The 18,662-nt window shown below is 54.9% G+C and overlaps 7 protein-coding genes across 7 annotated transcripts; 1 reads left to right on the top strand and 6 right to left on the bottom strand.

Moving 5' to 3' along the window:
- Window positions 1-4,627: 4,627 nt before the first annotated feature.
- On the bottom strand, window positions 4,628-5,356 carry KRP23_558 (uncharacterized protein; the record flags this gene model as incomplete). Its single annotated transcript, XM_067890434.1, has 3 exons — window positions 4,628-4,657; window positions 4,767-4,953; window positions 5,013-5,356. The coding sequence occupies 3 exons, from the start codon at window positions 5,354-5,356 to the stop codon at window positions 4,628-4,630; spliced, it is 561 nt and encodes a 186-aa protein (XP_067751120.1).
- A 250-nt stretch (window positions 5,357-5,606) lies between these two features.
- On the bottom strand, window positions 5,607-6,704 carry KRP23_557 (uncharacterized protein; the record flags this gene model as incomplete). The annotated part of the gene is made up of 2 exons (XM_067890423.1): window positions 5,607-6,297; window positions 6,355-6,704. The coding sequence occupies 2 exons, from the start codon at window positions 6,702-6,704 to the stop codon at window positions 5,607-5,609; spliced, it is 1,041 nt and encodes a 346-aa protein (XP_067751119.1).
- Window positions 6,705-7,334: 630 nt separating this feature from the next.
- Window positions 7,335-8,447, bottom strand: KRP23_556 (uncharacterized protein; the record flags this gene model as incomplete). The annotated part of the gene is made up of 2 exons (XM_067890412.1): window positions 7,335-8,019; window positions 8,095-8,447. 2 exons carry the CDS (start codon window positions 8,445-8,447, stop codon window positions 7,335-7,337), a joined length of 1,038 nt encoding a protein of 345 aa, XP_067751118.1.
- Window positions 8,448-8,886: 439 nt separating this feature from the next.
- KRP23_555 (uncharacterized protein) lies at window positions 8,887-10,061 on the bottom strand (the record flags this gene model as incomplete). Its single annotated transcript, XM_067890401.1, has 3 exons — window positions 8,887-8,970; window positions 9,046-9,640; window positions 9,721-10,061. 3 exons carry the CDS (start codon window positions 10,059-10,061, stop codon window positions 8,887-8,889), a joined length of 1,020 nt encoding a protein of 339 aa, XP_067751117.1.
- A 118-nt stretch (window positions 10,062-10,179) lies between these two features.
- Window positions 10,180-11,856, top strand: KRP23_554 (uncharacterized protein; the record flags this gene model as incomplete). Its single annotated transcript, XM_067890390.1, has 3 exons — window positions 10,180-10,185; window positions 11,141-11,148; window positions 11,223-11,856. 3 exons carry the CDS (start codon window positions 10,180-10,182, stop codon window positions 11,854-11,856), a joined length of 648 nt encoding a protein of 215 aa, XP_067751116.1.
- Window positions 11,857-13,303: 1,447 nt separating this feature from the next.
- Window positions 13,304-14,884, bottom strand: KRP23_553 (Cytochrome P450 94B3; the record flags this gene model as incomplete). The annotated part of the gene is made up of 1 exon (XM_067890379.1): window positions 13,304-14,884. One exon carries the CDS (start codon window positions 14,882-14,884, stop codon window positions 13,304-13,306), a length of 1,581 nt encoding a protein of 526 aa, XP_067751115.1.
- A 524-nt stretch (window positions 14,885-15,408) lies between these two features.
- Window positions 15,409-16,950, bottom strand: KRP23_552 (Cytochrome P450 94B3; the record flags this gene model as incomplete). Its single annotated transcript, XM_067890368.1, has 2 exons — window positions 15,409-15,513; window positions 16,477-16,950. 2 exons carry the CDS (start codon window positions 16,948-16,950, stop codon window positions 15,409-15,411), a joined length of 579 nt encoding a protein of 192 aa, XP_067751114.1.
- Window positions 16,951-18,662: the final 1,712 nt, after the last annotated feature.

Below are 18,662 nucleotides of genomic sequence, written 5' to 3'. Positions count from 1 at the left end.
AATTACACAGAGTTCCCGTTCTGCGAGGAACAGCGTTGCGAACGACTATCCATATTACTATAATACCGGTAGCATAACGCATTATTCATTGCACACACATTTACGTGTTGTCCTTGCTTGCTTGGTCGCTTGGCTACACGATTGGATGGGGGACAGTGTTCTTCTTCTTCATCCCTCTAAACGTCCAAAGCAGCACCCACACGCAAGCGCACTGGAAAAGGTGGAGGAGACTGATGCTCGACTTTACAGTGTCGCACAACGAGCCATTTGCGCAGGAAAGCTCCACCGGTGCGTTTGACGCGCGTTGTACAGCCATGTAAAGCTGGCCAGCCATTACAACAAGAGAGACCGACTCGGCGACGAGGAGGATCTTCTTGATTTTTGTGGCGTGACCTTCATGTGGCCGACGGCGCGCGAACGTGGGCTCGGGCACGATAGGGACGCCTCCGTCGTCACTACTAACCGCCAAGTTGAACGACTCGTTAGGGATCATGCGCTCGTATAGAACGCTGGACATCCGAAGCTTCGCCTCGCGCTCATACGCTTGAAGACGCGAGAGCACCCGAAGTCCGTAAACGAGGAACGTCGTACTGATCACACCGAGGATGCACGCACTAATAACCAGTTGGGGGGCGGTTTTTTTTCATGCTTTCATCGGCTATTTTTTATTGCGTGCATTTTCGGTTTCTTTTTATTCCCCGCCAGCTATTTTCCATGCGGAGGGTGATATTGTATGCCACCGGTGTTATTGTATGCCACCGGCAAAATTGTATGTCAGATTTTAACACAAGATTTTTTTGGAGAGGTGGGTGGAACAACTCCTTTTTTCTAGTGTTTTCTGTTTTATCTTCTTTTTCTGAGTTTTTTGCTTTGAATGAAATGCAGGCATACAAATGTAGACGCGGTAGTGCACACACTACTTACCGATCAGCTTCGAACAATGATGTGCCCCATCCGAAACGAGTAGTTGATCATAGTGGCAAGCTCTTCAGCCTCATATTCTTCCTCTTTCTCAATTTCGTGAAAATCCACATCCCAGTGACGTTTACCACCGCGCAAAAACGGTGGCTTGATTGTTCCGACGAAGTCCCGACTGATTTCAACACCATCGTCACCTGTGTTGGTCCAGGTTCCCAGAACACTCCAGTTGATAACACTCGCGGGCTTATCGACTAATCTCTTGATCAGTGCGGTCATACTATATTGTGACCTCCTGAGACCGTCGCGTTCCAGACACTTAGCTTTCTTTCGAGGACGCCCAGGCGGTCTACGAGTTGGCAAACCCCGGAGCATTGCGCTCAAATCCACTGCGTCCACTAGCTTTAAACAAGCTAGTACGTGTGCGCACAGCCATCCAGATTGGTAAAACGACTTGCAGTCGCATTTGAACTTTTGGCGAATTGTCTTGATTTCATCCACACACCAAGACGGAGAATCCCAGTTATGCTCAAACGACACTCGCTCGAGAATTGTCACGCGGTGGAGAGATAGATATCGAAGCTGAACGTTTTCGATCTTCTCGTGCGCTCTCATAATTCCGCCGAGAGAACGCTTATACAGCTTTGTTCGTGCTGTATCGACGTTAAGACCGTGCACGTTGTCATCTTGAACCACGTAGTAATCAGCGTTGAAGTAGTACTCGCCGATGCAAAGGATTGCTCGTTTCGATTTTCCTCGGTGCTTCGGAAAGTGGTTCTCATGAGCACAAAGGTTCATTGCAGCTTGGAGTATCTCTGCTCCGACCGGGCCACTTGCGTAGTGACATATGATTTCCGAGCCAAAGTCCATGGCGCATTGCGTTAGAATTCTTGGCAACGTCCCGGCTAATACATGGCCAGTAGCAGCGCGAAGGTGCATGACACTACTTGCTTTGATGGCGTGATGATGGGACTCTATTGGGTTTTGGTTGGGCACGATCCCAGGCTCGTCACTGGCTGTGTAGAACCACAGATCCCACGGATCAACGAGGTATTGGTCCTCTAACCAATGAGCGTATTCCGTTTCCCCTAGAGCAGCCCAATTCGATGTTACCAGGTTAGATAGTGCTTCGAATTGGTCGAACGACCGCGACAGACTCAGATAGTCGAGCTGCGGCTTGATGATGTTCTCGTAGCGGTCAGAGTCTGTTAGAAGGCTCTTCTTTCGTCGAGCATTTCGATCCAAATGTGGCCAACCGTTCAACAGCTTAATGTCCGGCCACACCTGGCGGAATGCATTTGCAATCTCCGAAGAATGATCCATTGATCCAAACTGTACGTCCAGGATTCCCCCGAAAAATTCCTTGGTGCGATCCTTGACGACTGTAAAAAGTCGAACGTATGCGTACGCGGTCTCAGTCCGAACGAACATGAACGCAGCCGGGTAAAACTTTTGCTGATATTGGTGTGTTGCAGTATATCTCACTCCATATGTTCCGAAGGAGACAAGGGTCCAACCACCAAAATGAAGCTTGTACGTTCCATCGGTGGCCATGAGTACTTCTTTCCGTTGGCCCAACAACATGCGAGTAACCGTTCGAAATAATCGCCTCGATGTGAAGATAATCCCCACGGAAGTCTGTCCAATCTCCAATGCGTCCGTAAAGATGTCTAAAACGAGCAGTTCGTTCTGGTATTGCAAGGGCTGGTGGCTAACCCGGAGCGCGTCATCCTCCACAAAGTACCTCATATCCTTGAAAAATGTGGTCTTGGTAAAGCACATTCTTGGCGATGCCCACTCCATGATGTCTGCATATGTCGTAATGTCAAAATCACCTCGCTTTCGGAGTTTATGCGCTCGGTTTTTCAGTTGTGTAACTGAAGGCAGCAAAGTCAATGTATCTTCATTGTCGATGTACTTTGTTTGCAGTGTGATCAAGCACTGACGCGGGCCCTGACCACCAAGAAGTAGGTTGTCAATCTCCGAAAGGAACGGCTTGTGGATGCCAGTGCGCTGCGCCATCACAGCCACTTTTGCGGTAGTGTGAATCCCACTTCGAAAAAGGCGGAACTGTCCGTTGCGCTCTTTCTTAATTCGAGCTTCTGCAGTGCAATCAACATGAGTTGTACACGACAATCGCGTGGAGAAGCGACTGTTGCCGGTTACAGAAAATCGAGCGTTCTCCAACCCGTCGAGCTGCGCCCGGGCTTCGGCCTTCGTTATGAATGTGACTGGGTGAACAAACTCTTCTCGACTGTGAGGTATGCTGGATCCGGATTCCATGCTCGCTACGAGAGATACACCTTCGTGTTCTTCGCCACCACTCGCGTACGAATAATTGCTGTCACTAGCCGATAGTTCAGCAGCACTTGCGCTTGTATGGCTCTGCAACAGTTCATTGCCGCTGCCACTGCTTCCAATTGATGCAGGTGGTTGTCGTCGCGGGGTTACTTCACATGCAAAGTCCTCGCTTTCGCTGGATGACGAAGCTATCACAGGTTGGCTAGTCGGAGTCGGTGTACTACTATCTTCACGCGCACTTTGGAGCAATGGCGAGGGCACCGTGGTAGCGGGTTGAGTCGTGGGAATGTCGCTGCTGCTTGACGACAGTGACCGCCGTGAACTACTTTGAGCATCACTGACACGGGGCGGTGATTGCGAGGGTACGGCCGTCGCCGGTTGAGTGTTGGGGACGTCGCTGCTGATAGCTGACACCAACCGGCGGGAATGCCTTCTTTGAGCTCTACGCGAGCGCATGGAGCCTAGGGGGTCACAACAAGCGGAGCAACTTGACAGCAAGGGAAGATGCGGAAAGCTGATGTGGTGGGAGGCTTCTGTTGTGGCTGGATCGGTTGGAACTTGAGCGGTTAGTCTATAGGCAGACTGCTTTGAGGCTAATTTGAAAGTGAGCAAGACTCCAACGAGAGAACACAAACGCATGTCAGCGAGCGTGAGCAGCCAACGGAGACGTCAGCTGCAAAGGCGCTCTATATTGGAAGGATAGCGCACGAACGTCATTTGTTTTCAGTTATTGAGCTTCAGAAAATTCTTTGTGGTATATTATCTGGATTTAGTAGAAACCGCATTGTAAGCAGCACAGATAATTTTTTAACTCCAGAAAGAAATTTGACTTAAACGTTACTACCCTATAATGTACTGAAACGAACAAAATGAAATTTGCAATGAATGAAATTTTCTGGCTACAACCCAATCAGAATCAATCGCTATCCTCAGATTCGTCGTCGCTTGATTGGCTATAATAGCCTGCAAGATTTGGGCTTGGTGTGGTGGAGTTGAAGTTGTCGACGAATTCCGGTGTCCTTGGTCGGCGCGGCGATGGAAAGCCCCACATCTCTTCGTCCTCCGTGTCCGAAGCGGATTCAGAGACCAGCTCGCGGCCCTGTCTGATCCGGCGCAGCGAGGTCGTTAGCATATCGATCTCGCGCGCTTGGCGTCGGATCGTCTCTTCAGCATCGCGAAGTTGTTGTCGAAGGCGCCGGATGCCGTCGTAGGCATCGTTGACGGCGGAGCGAATGTGCCTGAGAGCGCGCATGGCAAATGCGAAGTGAACATCGCCTCCGCTCCGCCGAGCAGACATTTCATAGAGAACATATCGTCAGATAAAGTATGATATTATAAGTAATTTCTATGTAAAATTCCAATCAGTTTCCAAAACGTGCACTTCTTGCCCTTTCGTCTCTGTGCACCCTCATTTGAACGCTACATCAATTTCGTACAGCTACGAAATCAATAATAGCCATCGAAATACAATGTAACTGCACTCATGGAAAAAAGCCACCGGTAATAGAAAGTAGCCGGTGGCGACATGAAAAGAAGCTTTTCCCAACCAGTTGCATGTACACCATCCACAGCGGTTGGAAGCCCTTGAACGCGAAGAGGGACATGTCGTAGGCGGCGTAGAATGCCCACACGAACGCGATCGCCAAAGACTCCAAACACTTGAGTCTAGCCGGCTTGTCGATCACGGCGGCGCCTCGCTGAATGATCAGAGCCCAATATCCCAACGCCAAGATGCTGCAGACACAAATTAGCAATGATCAGCTGGGGAAGCAAGTCAAGAATCAACCACTTACTACACGGAGTACAGCGCTGCCGTGCAGGAGTCTGCGAGCCACCCTGTAACTGGGCGGGGAAAGATGTGACCGTAGCTACTCGGGTCTGCGCCGCGGATGATGACGGTAACGGAGGCATACGCGCTCAAGAGGAAGCAGTAGTTCTGCAGTGGAGAGCCTTCGTACTTGACGGCACGCCAGTACATGATGCCACTAGCGACGACGCTCACCGCACCCAAGGCGCAGTAGATGGTCTGGCTGCGCAGATAAGCGTCCGGGTCGTACGACGCTAGCGTTCGTACGCACCCGTCCTCTGTCTGAGCAAGGCCGTACCAGCACGTCGCGTCCGTGATATTGAGCGTCATAGCCGATGAGGTGCACCCGCTTTCGCACAATGCGAACTCCGCTGCCTGCCATCCTGACGGATCCCGCACGCAGATTCTGCGTCGCCGACTGGCAGTGAGTCACTGCGGATACCTGGCCAAGTAAGGACGGGGTCGAGGTCTCATAAACAAAAACCTCTGGTCGGGATCCCACGCCTGGATCACTTCAACACGGACGTCGCCTGATCATCTACACCAAAGGTTTATATTGCTGCCAGCGGCTCCGAAGTCACTAACTTACAACTACGGACCCTCGCGGTCGAGGGATGACAGCTTTCTTTTGGACGCCGCGAAAAACCCACAGGATGATCCACACGCATACCACTTGGAGCGTGTGTAGCAAGCTCCACTTGGCCGTAATGGTGTCGCACAGTGATCCGTTGGCGCACGAGAGCTCCACCGGTGAATTGGTCACGTTCGTGACGGCCATGTAAAGCTGCCCAGCGATGACGACAACGGAGATTGCCTCCGCCGCCACGAGGATCTTCTTAATCTTGGCCGAGTGACCTTCGTTCGGCCGACGAAGTGCGTACCGGGGCTCCGTCACTACAGGCACACCATCCTCGTCGTCGCTGAGCATCAAGCTGAACGACTGGTTGGGTGCCATGCGCTCGCAGACCATGGTAGACATCCGCAACTTCATCTCCTGTTCGTACGCCAGCAGGCGCGACAGTACGCGCAGCCCGTAGACGAGGAACGTGAGTGCGACGATGGCCAGCACGCCCGCGCTCACGGACAATTGCACGTAGTTCAGAGCCGCTGGCTGGAAGCCTTTAAACGCGAAGAGCGAGAAGTTGTAGGCGATGTAAAACGCCCACACGATCGTGATTGCCGCGGCCTCCATGCTCTTGAGGTGCGTCGGCTGGCCTATCAACGCTGCACCCTGCTGAATTACCAGTGCCCAGTAACCAAGAGCCAGGATGCTGAACAAGGGCAATGGTTAGTCAACAAACAGCGAGTAAATGATAGCAGTCACTTACTATACGGAGTACAATGCAGCAGTGCAGGAGTCTGTAAGGAAGGCTCCTACTGGGCGTGGAATGATGTGTCCGTAGCTGGTTGGGTCGGCGCCGCGGACAATCAATGTCAGCGACGCATAGCTGCAGAGTATGAAGCTGTACTGCTGCACCGGCGAGCCGTCGTACTTCACCGCTCGCCAATACATGATAGCGCTGGCGAGCTCGGTCAAGACCCCCACGACGCAGTAGGCGATTTGCAAGGTCAAGTACCCGCTCTGATCGTACGACGCCAGCGTGCGCACACACCCGGCCGACGTCTGCGCGAGGCCGAAATCGCAGGTGACCTCGGTGATGTTCATGCCCAGCACCATACTCGTTCTTCCTGAGAAGCTCTTGCGGTCGACGCGAAAATCTCAACTGGAGACCGAGACACCGCTGCAGACACGCAGTCTGGCGGCAGGATCCATTGCGCATCCGGAAGTAAGGGCAAGGAGGGCATGTACCCGACAACACTACTGTATCAACGCCACCTGGCAACAAGGTTGTGAAGGCTGCAACTTCAGGAAGGGGCCCGATAATTCAGCGGTGAGAGCAGCGAACTGCGCAGGCCGACATTTTTGCAACCTGTTCGACTGAGATGTTGTCAAGAGCATACAGTCCCTGACATCCTCGTGAGCTTGCCGTTAGTGCTCTGAGCACCAGAAATCGATTTCGTCATGAGCAGCGAAAAGAGGCTCAGTGGTTGCGTCTGTATAGGGGGCAGATTTCATGAATGTACCACGCGGTAAGTAAAGGCAAGGTCTCCGACTTCAGTTTTTGATATCCGTGCGAGCCAAGGTCGCGACGAAGCGACTGCAACAGCGTCGGGCTTAGCCCTATCGCCCGCTTGTAGTTGAGGTGCTTGCTTGCCTTCATCCCCTAAGCAAACTCGATTCGAGACTGTCGACCATTGCTCTCTCAACACTCAAATGGTTCATAGTTTATCACATGCCGCGCTAACACTAGTATCCCGTACTGCCGCGTGGGTGCGGGACCACGTTTTTCTTTTGTACGCCGCGGAAAACATACAGGATAGCCCACACGCACACAACTTGGAAGATGTGGAGCAAACTCCATTTGGACTTGATCGTACTGCAGCCGGTGCCGTTGGCACACGAGAGCTCTTCCGGCGAACTCGAGACTTGTGAGACCATGTACATCTGTCCAGCAATGACGACGATCGACACGATCTCCGCCACAAGAAGGATCTTCTTGATCTTGGCGGTGTGTCCTTCTTGCGGGCGACGGGGTGCAAACCGGCGTTCCTGTACGACCGGAGTTGCGTCCTCGCTGTCGCTCATGTTCAGGTCGAACGAGTGGTTCGACATCATGTAGTCTGAGTCCAGACTGGGCAGCCGCATCTTGAGCTGGCGCTCATACTCCTGCAAACGCGTCATCACGCGCAGTCCGTAGATGAGGAATGTCAAGGCCATGACGGCCAACACGCCAGCGCTCACAGCCAGCTGAAGGTAGTTGAGCGTCGGAGGGATGAACCCCTTGAACGCGAAGAGGGACATGTCGTACGCGATGTAGAAAGCCCAAACGAATGCGATCGTGCTGTACTCCAAGCACTTGAGGTGTGTCGGCTTGTGAATCACCGCGGCACCCCGCTGAATAATGGTTGCCCAGTAACCGAGAGCAAACACACTACAAAGATTTCAACACACAGCTACATCAGCAAACGAAAGATCCACTACAATGTCTGGAAAAGAAGTTACGTACTACACGGAGTAGAGTGCCGCTGTGCACGAGTCCGAGAGGAAAGCTCCGATCGGGCGTGGAACAATGTGGCCGTAGCTTGACGGGTCGGCGCCGCGGATGATCACCGTCAAGGAGGCATAGCAGCAGAGCAGGAAGGAGTACAACTGCAAGGGCGAGCCGTCGTACTTGTCGGCCCGGTAGTACATGACGGCGCTCATAATGAGCGACACGCTACCCACGACACAGTAGCCGATCTGGAAGTGCAGGTACGCACTGGTGTCGTACGAAGCCAATGTGTCGACGCAGCCCGCCGCGGTCTGCGCGAGTCCATAGTCGCATGTGGCGTCGGTAATGTTGAGTCCCAGCATCGTCATGGCAACGGTACGAAGTACTTTGAGAAGTGATGCCGAGACTGCGCTAACCGCCAGCTTCTTACTGATCCTTTCGCGTCTTTGTGGGTGTTGGGGTGATGCATGTCAAGCGACAGATGCTAGTCAAGTTGACCCTGTCTGTACTGGTACTGGGGAAACGGACTCCGCTTAAATCGATATTGAAGGTATCCACCGAAAAATAGGTGTGAAGTTGTTCTTTACAAAATACATCGTGAAATTCGATTCTAAACTACGTTTTACTACGTAGAAAAATATATTATTCGAGCTTCACTTCGGATACATGGTCCCACGCTCACGAGCACGGACCCACTTCCGAGCTGGCTGGACAAGCACACACCACGCTCCATTACGCTACAGCTACATTCTCCATACTGCTCCTGCCTCGTCGCCAGGTGGGGCTGCAGACGCGCCTCATGGCGTCTTACACGATACCGTGTGGCCTCGGGACGACTGCCTTCTTTTGGATCTTGCGGAAGGTCCACAGGATGACCCAAATACACATGATCTGCTCAAGCAACACACAATCAAGAGCGGTTAGACGGAGGCCACAACGCAAGTCGACAGGAAACGGCGACGATACCTGGAAGATGTGGAGCAGGTTCACGGAGCACTTGACGTCCTCGCACAGGTGGCCGTTCGCACAGGACAACTCGATCGGGGTGTCACTCGTGCGGTCGATCGCCATGTACATCTGGGCGGCCACGACGACGAGCGAACAGGTCTCCACTACGAACAGGATCTTCTTGATCTTGGCGGCGTGGCCATCCTGCGGACGAGAGCGCACCTTGCGGTCACGCATCACGGGGGTGCCGTCTTCGTCGTCGCTCATGTTCATGTCGAAGGAGCGGTTCGATACCATGCGGTCCGAGTGCATGCTCGGCATGCGCAGCTTAAGCTGCCGCTCGTACTGCTGCAGACGGCTGAGCACGCGCAGTCCGTAGATGAGGAAGACCGTGCTGATGATGCCCAGCATACAGGCGCTCACGGTGAGCTGCATGTAGACCAGACCCTGCGGGTTGAAGCCTTTGGAGAGGAAGAGGCACATGTCGTACAAGACCTGGAACGTCCAGACCACGGCGATGGCAATGCTCTCGAGGCAGACCAAGTGCGGGGGCTTGTTGGTCACTGCGGCTCCGCGCTGGATGATGGTGGCCCAGTAGCCCAGAGCCATAATGCTGCACAAGCGCGACGCAAAAGCAACGAGCGGAATCAGTTAGTGGCGAGACCCTATTTGGAGCTAACGAGGTGTACTTACTACACAGAGTAGAGGGCGGCGGTGCACGTATCGGCGAGGAAGGCGCTAATCGGACGCGGGATGACGTAGCCGTAACTGAGTGGGTCGGCGCCGCGGATAACCATGGTCACGGCTCCGTAGCAGCAAAAGAGGAAGCTGTACTGCTGGAGGAGAGCGCCCTCGTGCTTCACGGAGCGAACGTACAGAATGACGCTGGCAGCAACGCTGATGCCTCCCAAGGCCAAGTAGATGGCTTGCACCGTGTGGTACGAACTCGTGTGATACGACGCCAGCGTGCGCGTGCATCCGTCCTCCGTCAGTCCGAGTCCGAAGTCGCACGTCGAATCGGTGATGTTCGCCATTGTCGCGGCGGATGTGCTGGGGTTCCTGTCGGGCTAAGGAGATAAATATCGCTCAGCGCTGGCTGGCTCGGCTGTCGGGATCTGAATATCACGCCGCGCTGCACTGCTCCGAGCTGGGATGTCTGTAAGTTAGCGACGGCCTCCTGGACGTGTATCGCACGGACGTCTTTGAGGAATGTCCGGCCTTCGTACTCTGTGTTACCAAGGACTCGGCCGCTTTGCCTGATGGATAGTCTCCATAACCGAGGGGAAAATAGGGCAATCATGTCCGGGAAACCACATGGACAGCAGCTTGTGATCATTGCGATGGGAAACGTGATGCGAGCAACCAATCCGAGCCGCGGCATTAGAATCGCTGCAGTGCAAGACACAGTGCATGCTGTAGAAGCGGGATGTGGCGTTGTACTTCACTGCAGCCGGACAAGACCTACATCTGCCGCGGCGGACTATCGTCGTGAGCCGGAAGCTCTCTGTAGACCACCAGCGTCTCCGTCTCACTACACGCGGGTCAGACCACAGGTCGAAGGCGGTGCTGCGCGATAGCGCTGGCACCAGATCCGGAGCCTCCGGGTCCGCGTATATATCCTCGGATGTGCTCAACGCTGTCTCGCCGCGAGTCGCTGGCGATGCAGGGCGCGCCGTGAAATTTTGCCGCACCCTGCTCAATTACTCGTGAGTCAGGTCAAGCTTGGCGTGTTGGGTCGTCGTGACCTAGTCGTTTGCTTGCCGGTCGGCGCGAGCGAATGCGACGCGCAATGTCAAAGCGACAACAGTTCATGATGCAGATGTATCTCGACTTTTGGTGCCTGCAGGCGCCGCACACGATGCGTGCCAAGTCATGCCCGTGCAAACCGAGACCCGACCAAACTGTATCCATCGAACTTAGCCGATAGCCAGTCCGCCCATCAATGCTTAGGTACGCACCTAGCCCAGAGTCATTCTTTCGAATTAGCGCCTCATAGGCGCTCCCTCCTGAAATAGCTCTCGTCCTCTCCCAAGAACAATCTTGGCCCATACTGAACCGCAGTGAAGCGGCCAGTCGACTCCGTAGCTTCGTTCCGGTCTAACTTTAGCTCCAGCGTCGAAGGTGCGCCTCGCTTTGACTGCATCCCCCAGTCGAGAACAGGCCGCCGACCACGCTAACCATCCTTCTCACCGCAGCTCCAAGATGATGAACACCACGAGCGTGACCATCAACACCGACAGCGTGGGCGGCGACATGGCGCCCGCCGCGCCGCCCAAGCGCAACTTCATCCAGAAGGTGAACGACGTCAACAAGATGGAGCTGCCCAAGCTGCTTCGCTACATGCGGCTGGGCAACGTGGTCTGCTCCATCCTGCAGATCGTGGCTGGCATCGTGGGCATAACGTCCTTCATCACGCTCAACGTGACGGGAACACTCGTGTCCATCTACGTCATCATGTTTGGCATCCTGTTCCTGCTGTTCGAGTGCCGCCTCTCGCGCATGGAGGCGGTCATCCGCTCCAACTTCGGCTTCCTCTACAGCTACAAGGGCCGCGCCGCCTTCATCTTCTTCATCGGCTTCCTGGACTTTGGCATCGGCTCGGCGCTCGCCACGATCGCGGGCGTCCTCATGTGCTTGAACGCCTTCATCAACCTGCTGGTCATGTGCCGCCACCCGCAGTTCAAGTCGTCGCTCAGCGCAGACGCTGACCCCACGGCCGGCTACACCACGGGCAGCCAGGAGGCCGCCAGCTTCATGAGCAAGAACCCGGAGCTCGCGGCCAAGGCCGGACAGTACGCCTTCCAGCAGGCGGCCAACACGCGCCACTAGGCGACCCGTTGACTGTGAGTGCAGGTCTTGCAGACGCTGCTGGCAAGCGACTTTATTCCTAAGCTAATGCAATTTTCTTTCTCAGAAGTCTTGCTGTGTTTGAACAGGTTAGTGCTAGTGTACTGCTAGGCATCTGATTGCCATGATGAGCTGTTATATTTCCAGGAGCGATCTTTTGCCGGGCGACCTTCCCGGTGTTGCGGCCAACGGCTTGCAACGCGCTTTGCAGCGGAGCGAACGGAGGCAACGTGCTATTGGCCATGCGCAGCGAAAGCACGTGGTCCGACGCCAAGCAGAGACTTGGTGACTGCAGACGGCAGCGACGCAGCTCGCTGGATACCATCCTGAGCAACTTCAGAGGGTCTACATCGCCATTGGCAACACCGAGCTGCATCACGATTGTTGTAGTTGTACCCCCGAGTGGAGTCAAGGCTGCTACAAGAAACCACAGAGCAAAGAACACGACAACGATCCCAGTGAGCAATATGACGAGGTATGCCTTCTACTTCGCGCGCCATTGATCGAGAGAGACCATTGATGAAAGCAGGGCTGTACAAACGAAAGCTGCGTCGTGCAGGCGCGGTAGACTGGATGATGATCAAGCATTTTTTAATAGAGCCTTACCATTTCAAAACGAACTTGAGCTTAGCTCCTGACAGCATTCGCAACGGAGCGATCGTGGATGTTCACCACCAGTGGTTCCTTGACTGGGGTGAGTCGTCCGGGATGAGTCTCAGCAGCAGCACCATGACTTGACTCACGGGTAATGGTCCATGTTGACAATCATCAAGTCCTTTTGATCTTTCGTTGAAGATTTCTTGTTGGTCAGCGACTTTTGCATGATTTCCATGACGTGATCAAGCGAGCACATATCGTATCACGAAGCATGGCCATGGAGAACAAGCGACTACCGGTCCATTGTTGGTTGGGCAACTTGTCGCCATTACCGAAGAAATCGTACGCCGGTCCGGCCCCTCCCGAAAATGTCCACCTGTGTCTTGAAAACGTCCTCAATTTTCTGCGGTGACGTGAGCACCAACGCAGGTGGACGTCCGATAATTCGCAGCGCCCGCCCACCCCGAGACGCTGCTCTGTGAACCAGTCGTGGAAGCATTCCGCGTGATGAATCATCAGATCGAGCGTGTGGGCTCACTGCGCGTCTCGCAACGATACATTCGAGCCGACGTACACTGCGCGACTGCCACAGTAGCCTTGTCATAGTTTGCATGTTGGCTTAGAGTCCACATCGCTGCAATGATTGCACGACTCGGACCACCGGAATGCGGATAACAATGAATCGAGGAGTACGGTAGCTCAGGAGTGGAGTGATCTCGAGAGCGAGGGACCCAGCTGATCTCGTTGTATTGGATACCAGTAAGCAGCTTCAACAAGAGCCATCAGGCGATGGTGAAGAAAGATAATATTCATAGTAATGCTTGCAGCTCGCTTAGAATGCAGGGGCTGCCACCTCGTTGATCGCGCACTCGAGCGGACCCTTGACCGGGAGCGTGACGCTGTAGTCGTAGGTGATCTTGAACGGGTCCTCGAGCGTCTTGATGTCGAAGCGGCTGAACAGCACGGCGATGACGGTCTGCATCTCCAGCAGGGCGAAGCGCATGCCCAAGCACTGGTGCGGGCCGCCGCCGAAGGTGATGAACTGGAATGGGTTGACGAACTTGACCTTGCCGGTCTCCTCGTCGATCCAACGGTCCGGGTTGAACTCGGCGGCGTCCTCACCCCACACGTTCTTCACGCGCGCGGCGGCGTACACCGACATGACCACGTACGAGCCGAACGGCACGAACGTGCCTTCACTCAGCGTCGTCGAGCGCATGGGCGTGCGGTGGACGCCCGTCATGTTCAGACGCAGACTCTCCTTGAGCACGGCCTCGACGTACGGGATCTTCTGCAGGTCCTCCATCGTGGGGACTTCCAGCTCGCCCGTCAGGAGCTCCGGCAGGTTCTCGCGGATCTGCGCGCGAAGCTTGGCCAGCACGCGCGGGTGGCGGTTGAGGTTCACGATGATCCACGCCATACTGAAGCTCGTCGTCTCCTTGCCAGCCAGGAAGAAGTTCATCATGGCGTCACGCAAGTCCGAGGAGTCCGTGTTGCCGGTTGAGTCCACGAACAGCGTCAGCAGGTCTGTCTTGGAGTTCCAGTCCTCGGCGGTCTTGTTCGCCATGGACTTGAGCATGACGTCGTTCAGCAGATCCGTTGCAACCTTGATGCAGCGCTTCAACATGCGCTCGTCGCCAATGTTGAGGAAGCGCTTGAGCTTCCAGAACCACATCGGCGACTGCAGGCGTGCACCAAAGACCTCGGCGTAGCCATCAACGGCCTCAATGAACGGGTGGTCCATTTCAGAGTTGATGTCGCCGTCCAAGCCGTGCAGGTCCACGCCGAAGCCGATCTTGGTGAACACGTCGCTGGAGAACTTGCCCAGCAGCGACTTCATGGGGGCGATTCTGCCCTCCTTCGCACACGCAGCAAGCACGTCGCGCAGCTTCTTGGACTTCTCGATGATGACCTCGTCCATGACGTCGCGCAGCATCTTCATGGAGAACATGTGGCTGGCGATGCGGCGCTGCTTGAGCCACTTCTCGCCATCCACGCCGGCAACACCTTCGCCGAAGATGTCGTGCTGCAGATCCACAAGCTCGTCGCCACGTCCGAAGTTGTCGAACTGCGTCTTGAACACATCTTCGCACGCCTCCGGTGAGGTGATGATGAGCGTCTGCGGGCGGCCGATGATGCTGAGCACCCAGGGCTTGCCGTCGCTAATCTGGCTCTGGTCGGCCATCCAGTCCTGCAAGCGGTCCTTCTGGAAGAACATGACGTCCAGGGTGTTGCCCAGAATCGGCAGCGTCGACTTGGGACGGTGCAGTCCCTGGGAGTCGAGTGCGCGGGTGATCTTCATATCGCTGTACACCGCCGACAGCAACTTGTAGCCCAAGTACAGGCCGCTGAGCGCCCCTACGGCGATCACGGCCTGGCGTTCGTTTACTTGGTGCTGTGCGATTCCCCACATGCTCAAGTCCGACCGAAGAGAATTCCGAAATGAAGACCACGCAGCTCCCAGATCTGTCGAGTGGAGGTCGACAAGGGCTCAGCCGCTCAACGCACCACCGCAAGGATCAGCACGAGGTTGGTTGTCGTGCGTGCTTTACTGTGTACCTTGACCGCCGGATGGCACTGCAGTCGCGCGTATCTTCTGCATTATCTAATCGCGGTAGGAAGGAGCGGCCACTTCCGATTTGATGCGCTTGCATCCGTTGCTCATTGGCCCTGGCGAGCGCTGTCACTTCAATTGAAGTGCTCGTGCTGGAGAAGCGCCATGCCAGGGTCCAGCCGCAGCTGCGTGGAGCTAACAACGTTGCGCTGGGAAAGATGAGGCTGAAGGTGACCTTGTTTCCTCAAGGAGCGATGGCAATTGTGCCAGCCCAAAGCCTTGCATGCAAGGTTGCGTGTGTTGCGGCGACGGCAAGACTGTTCTGATGGAGCGCTCGCTAAATGATCGAACGCAACGTGTATGTACAAGGTTAACGCTCCAGTTTAGAATGCAGCAGGCACGATGTCACGCACGGTGATGTTGAGCGGGCCCTTGACAGGCAGCGTGATGGCGAAGTCGTAGGTGAGGTCGAACGGGTTTTCCTGTGTCTTCAGGTCGAAGTGGCTGAAAAGCACGGCGATGGTCGTCTGAATCTGCAGCAGCGCGAAGCGCATGCCGAGGCATTGGCGAGGACCGGCAGCGAACGTGAAGAACTTGAACGGCGACACGGGTTTGACCTTGCCGGTCGAGAGGTCAATCCATCTCTCCGGCTTGTACTCCTCCGCGTCGTCACCCCACACGTTCTTCACTCGCGCGGAGGCGTAAATGGGGACCATGACGGCGCAGCCCTCCGGGACGAAAGTGCCGTCGCTGAGCGTCGTTGACGTTTTGGCCATGCGGTTGGTCACCGCCATGTACAGACGCAGACTCTCTTTCACCACTGCCTCCAGGTAGGGCAACTTCTGCAGATCCTCCATCGTCGGGACCTTGATTTCGCCAGTCATCAACCCCGGCAGCTTCTCCCGGATCTCGTCGCGAAGCTTGGCAAGCACAGCTGGGTAACGGTTGAGGTTGATGAGGACCCACGACAAGCTGAAGCTCGTGGTGTCCTTGCTAGCAAGGAGGAAGCTCATGAGGGTGTCGTGAACCGCCTTCGGGTCGATGTTCGTGTTCGTCTCAACGAACAGAGTCAACAGATCCGTGCGCTTCACCTCACTGCTATCCCTGCGTCGGGCTTCTAACGACTTGGCCAGCACTTCCTGAGTGAGACCCTCCGCCACCTTGGCGCTTTCCTTGAGCCGTCCTTCGTCCCCGATGCTGAAAAAGCGCTTCAGCTTCCAGAACCACGCGGGCGACTGCACTCTGGCGCCAAAGACCTCCGCATACACATCCACCGCCTTGATGAAGGCGTTGTTCGAGTCGCAGCAGGGGTCGCTCTCCAAACTGTGGAGGTCGACGCCGAAGCCAATTTTCGTGAAAACCTCGCTCGTGAACTTGCCGAAGAGCGATTTCATGGGGACGACCTTGCCTTCCTTCGCACACCCGGCAAGGACTTCCCTGAGCTTGGTCACCTTCTCGATGATAACCTCATCCATAACATCGCGCAGCATCTTCATCGAGAAGAGGTGGCTGGCAACGCGGCGCTGCTTCTGCCACTCCTCGCCGTCCACGCCGGCGATGCCGTCGCCGAAAATGTCGTAGATCACGTCGCGAAGGTCGGCACCACGCCCGAAGTTGTCGAACTGCGTCTTGAAAACGTCTTCGCACGCTTCGGGGGACGTCACGATGAGTGCGTCGGGACGGCCGATGATGCTGAGCACCCAGGGCTTGCCGTCGCTGAGGTTGCTCTGCTCCGCCATCCAGTCCCACAACCGCTCCTTTTGGTAGAACATCACATCGAGCGTGTTGCCAAGAAGCGGCAGCGTCGACCTGGGACGGTGAAGACCTTGGGCGTCGAAAGCACGGCCAATGCTGTTGGATTTGTACATTGCAGAAAGCACCTTGTAGCTCACGTAGAGTGCGCTCACCGTGCCCACTGCCAGCATAGCTTCGCGCTGGTTCCCTTGATGTTGTGCCAATCCCCACATACTCTGTGAAGTGTGAAGCGTGTTGCAAATACCGAAATGGTGGCTACGGCATTGGCGAAAGCTACCCGCTAGCATAGCACACGCACCACCGCAACCATCTTGTCGGATGCATGACCGCTGGTCAAACCAGCGGCGCACTTTTGCAGCCAGAGGCTCGTCTGAAAGGTATCGACAACTTCGCGATGTGTGTTTCCAAGCTAATCAGTGCATAGATCAAAGATTTGCTGGCAATAAACAAGTCTTCTGGCAACGTTGGAAATGCTAAAGGAAGTCCGGTTGTTGCCGCCAACGTTGAAGCGGGGGGTGTATTTGCTTGCAGCCATCAGGGGTCAATGAAGTCAAGGAAATTCAACGTTTGCTGCCTTACTTCTCACCGGCGACTTCATGCACGGTGACGTTGGGCGAACCCTTCACTGTCTACGTATGCAACGTCATACATGATCTCGAATGGGTTCTCGGTTCTCAGATCGAAGTGACTGCAACGCACTGCGGTGGCAATTCTCATGCACTGGCGATGAAGCTGATGAACTTACAAAGGGGGCACCGGCCTGACTCTCCTCGTCTCGGGATCGATCCATCTCTTCTGTCATCAATCCAGGCATTTTTCTCGGATCTCTGCGAGCAATTTGGACAGCACAGCAGGTCAAGTTGACGATGATCGACGACAAGCTGAAGCACGTTGTGTCCTTGCCGGGCAATGACATTCATCACCGAATCTCGCGCAAACAACACGTCGGCCGTGCTGTTTCCGGGCCTTTTCTATCAACTTGGTCCTTCCCATCGACCGCAGTTAGTCAGCTGATGGCACGCTATGTACGTAGCGCCCAGAGTCGAAGGTTCAGCATGCACTTCATCTCCGGTGTATTCGATCTGCCGCAACGAATGCGCAGTGCGCTTGTATAGTTCGTGCAGCGCGTGAACAGTGTAGAACATCTAGCGTAAGAATTGGTGACACCGTGAGAAGCGACGGAGTTATTTGCAAACACATTGCCACGTAGATAGTGTTGAAGAGCTCGACAGTGAACTTGACCGATTCCGGGATGAGGATTTCCAAGTGGTTCACGGTGCGCGCGACGACATTTTTCATGACCACCTTGGCACGAGTACAAGTGGCAACTCGACATGCGTGTCGCTGGCGACTCTGAACGCGGCACTGTAGGGTTGGTAAACGAGAGCGGTTGCAGCTTGCGCGCTGAGGAACAGCATGAGCCGTATCACGAGTTCGGGCTTTCGTATAATCTGCTGTCACGTCCTCTGCCAGCAAACGAGCCGAAGAAGCACCACGAAAACCACGGCTCCAGGGAAGGCGATGAACAGACACCGAAAAGACCTAGATTACCGCCAGAGCTATCCTAATAGCACTGTGTGCGGCGCTCATACACAACGCTAAAGCCAAAAGATGCCACAAGGAAATCTGGACCCCTTCGCCACGATGCTGCATCTCCAGCACAACCGTACAAGCCACCGTTCCACCTAAATCGCGATACGAGTCCATACTCCGTAATTTGCTCGCCAACCTTCTTCGGGGCTGCTCGTCTAGCGCAAGCATCCACTCGACTGAACATCTTCCGCTTTGGCTTACTTGAAGACTTTGCCAGGCTTTGTGGATAGATCTGACTGTTGATCGTGCGGAGCGGTGGCTGACATGGTCACTCACAACTCGGTGGTTG

Source organism: Phytophthora ramorum (assembly GCF_020800215.1).
Source record: "Phytophthora ramorum isolate Pr-102 chromosome Unknown Phyram_PR-102_s0001, whole genome shotgun sequence".
Lineage (NCBI taxonomy): Eukaryota > Oomycota > Peronosporomycetes > Peronosporales > Peronosporaceae > Phytophthora > Phytophthora ramorum.
Note: the sequence above shows the minus strand (reverse complement) of the source record. Positions and strands in the feature narration are given on the sequence as shown.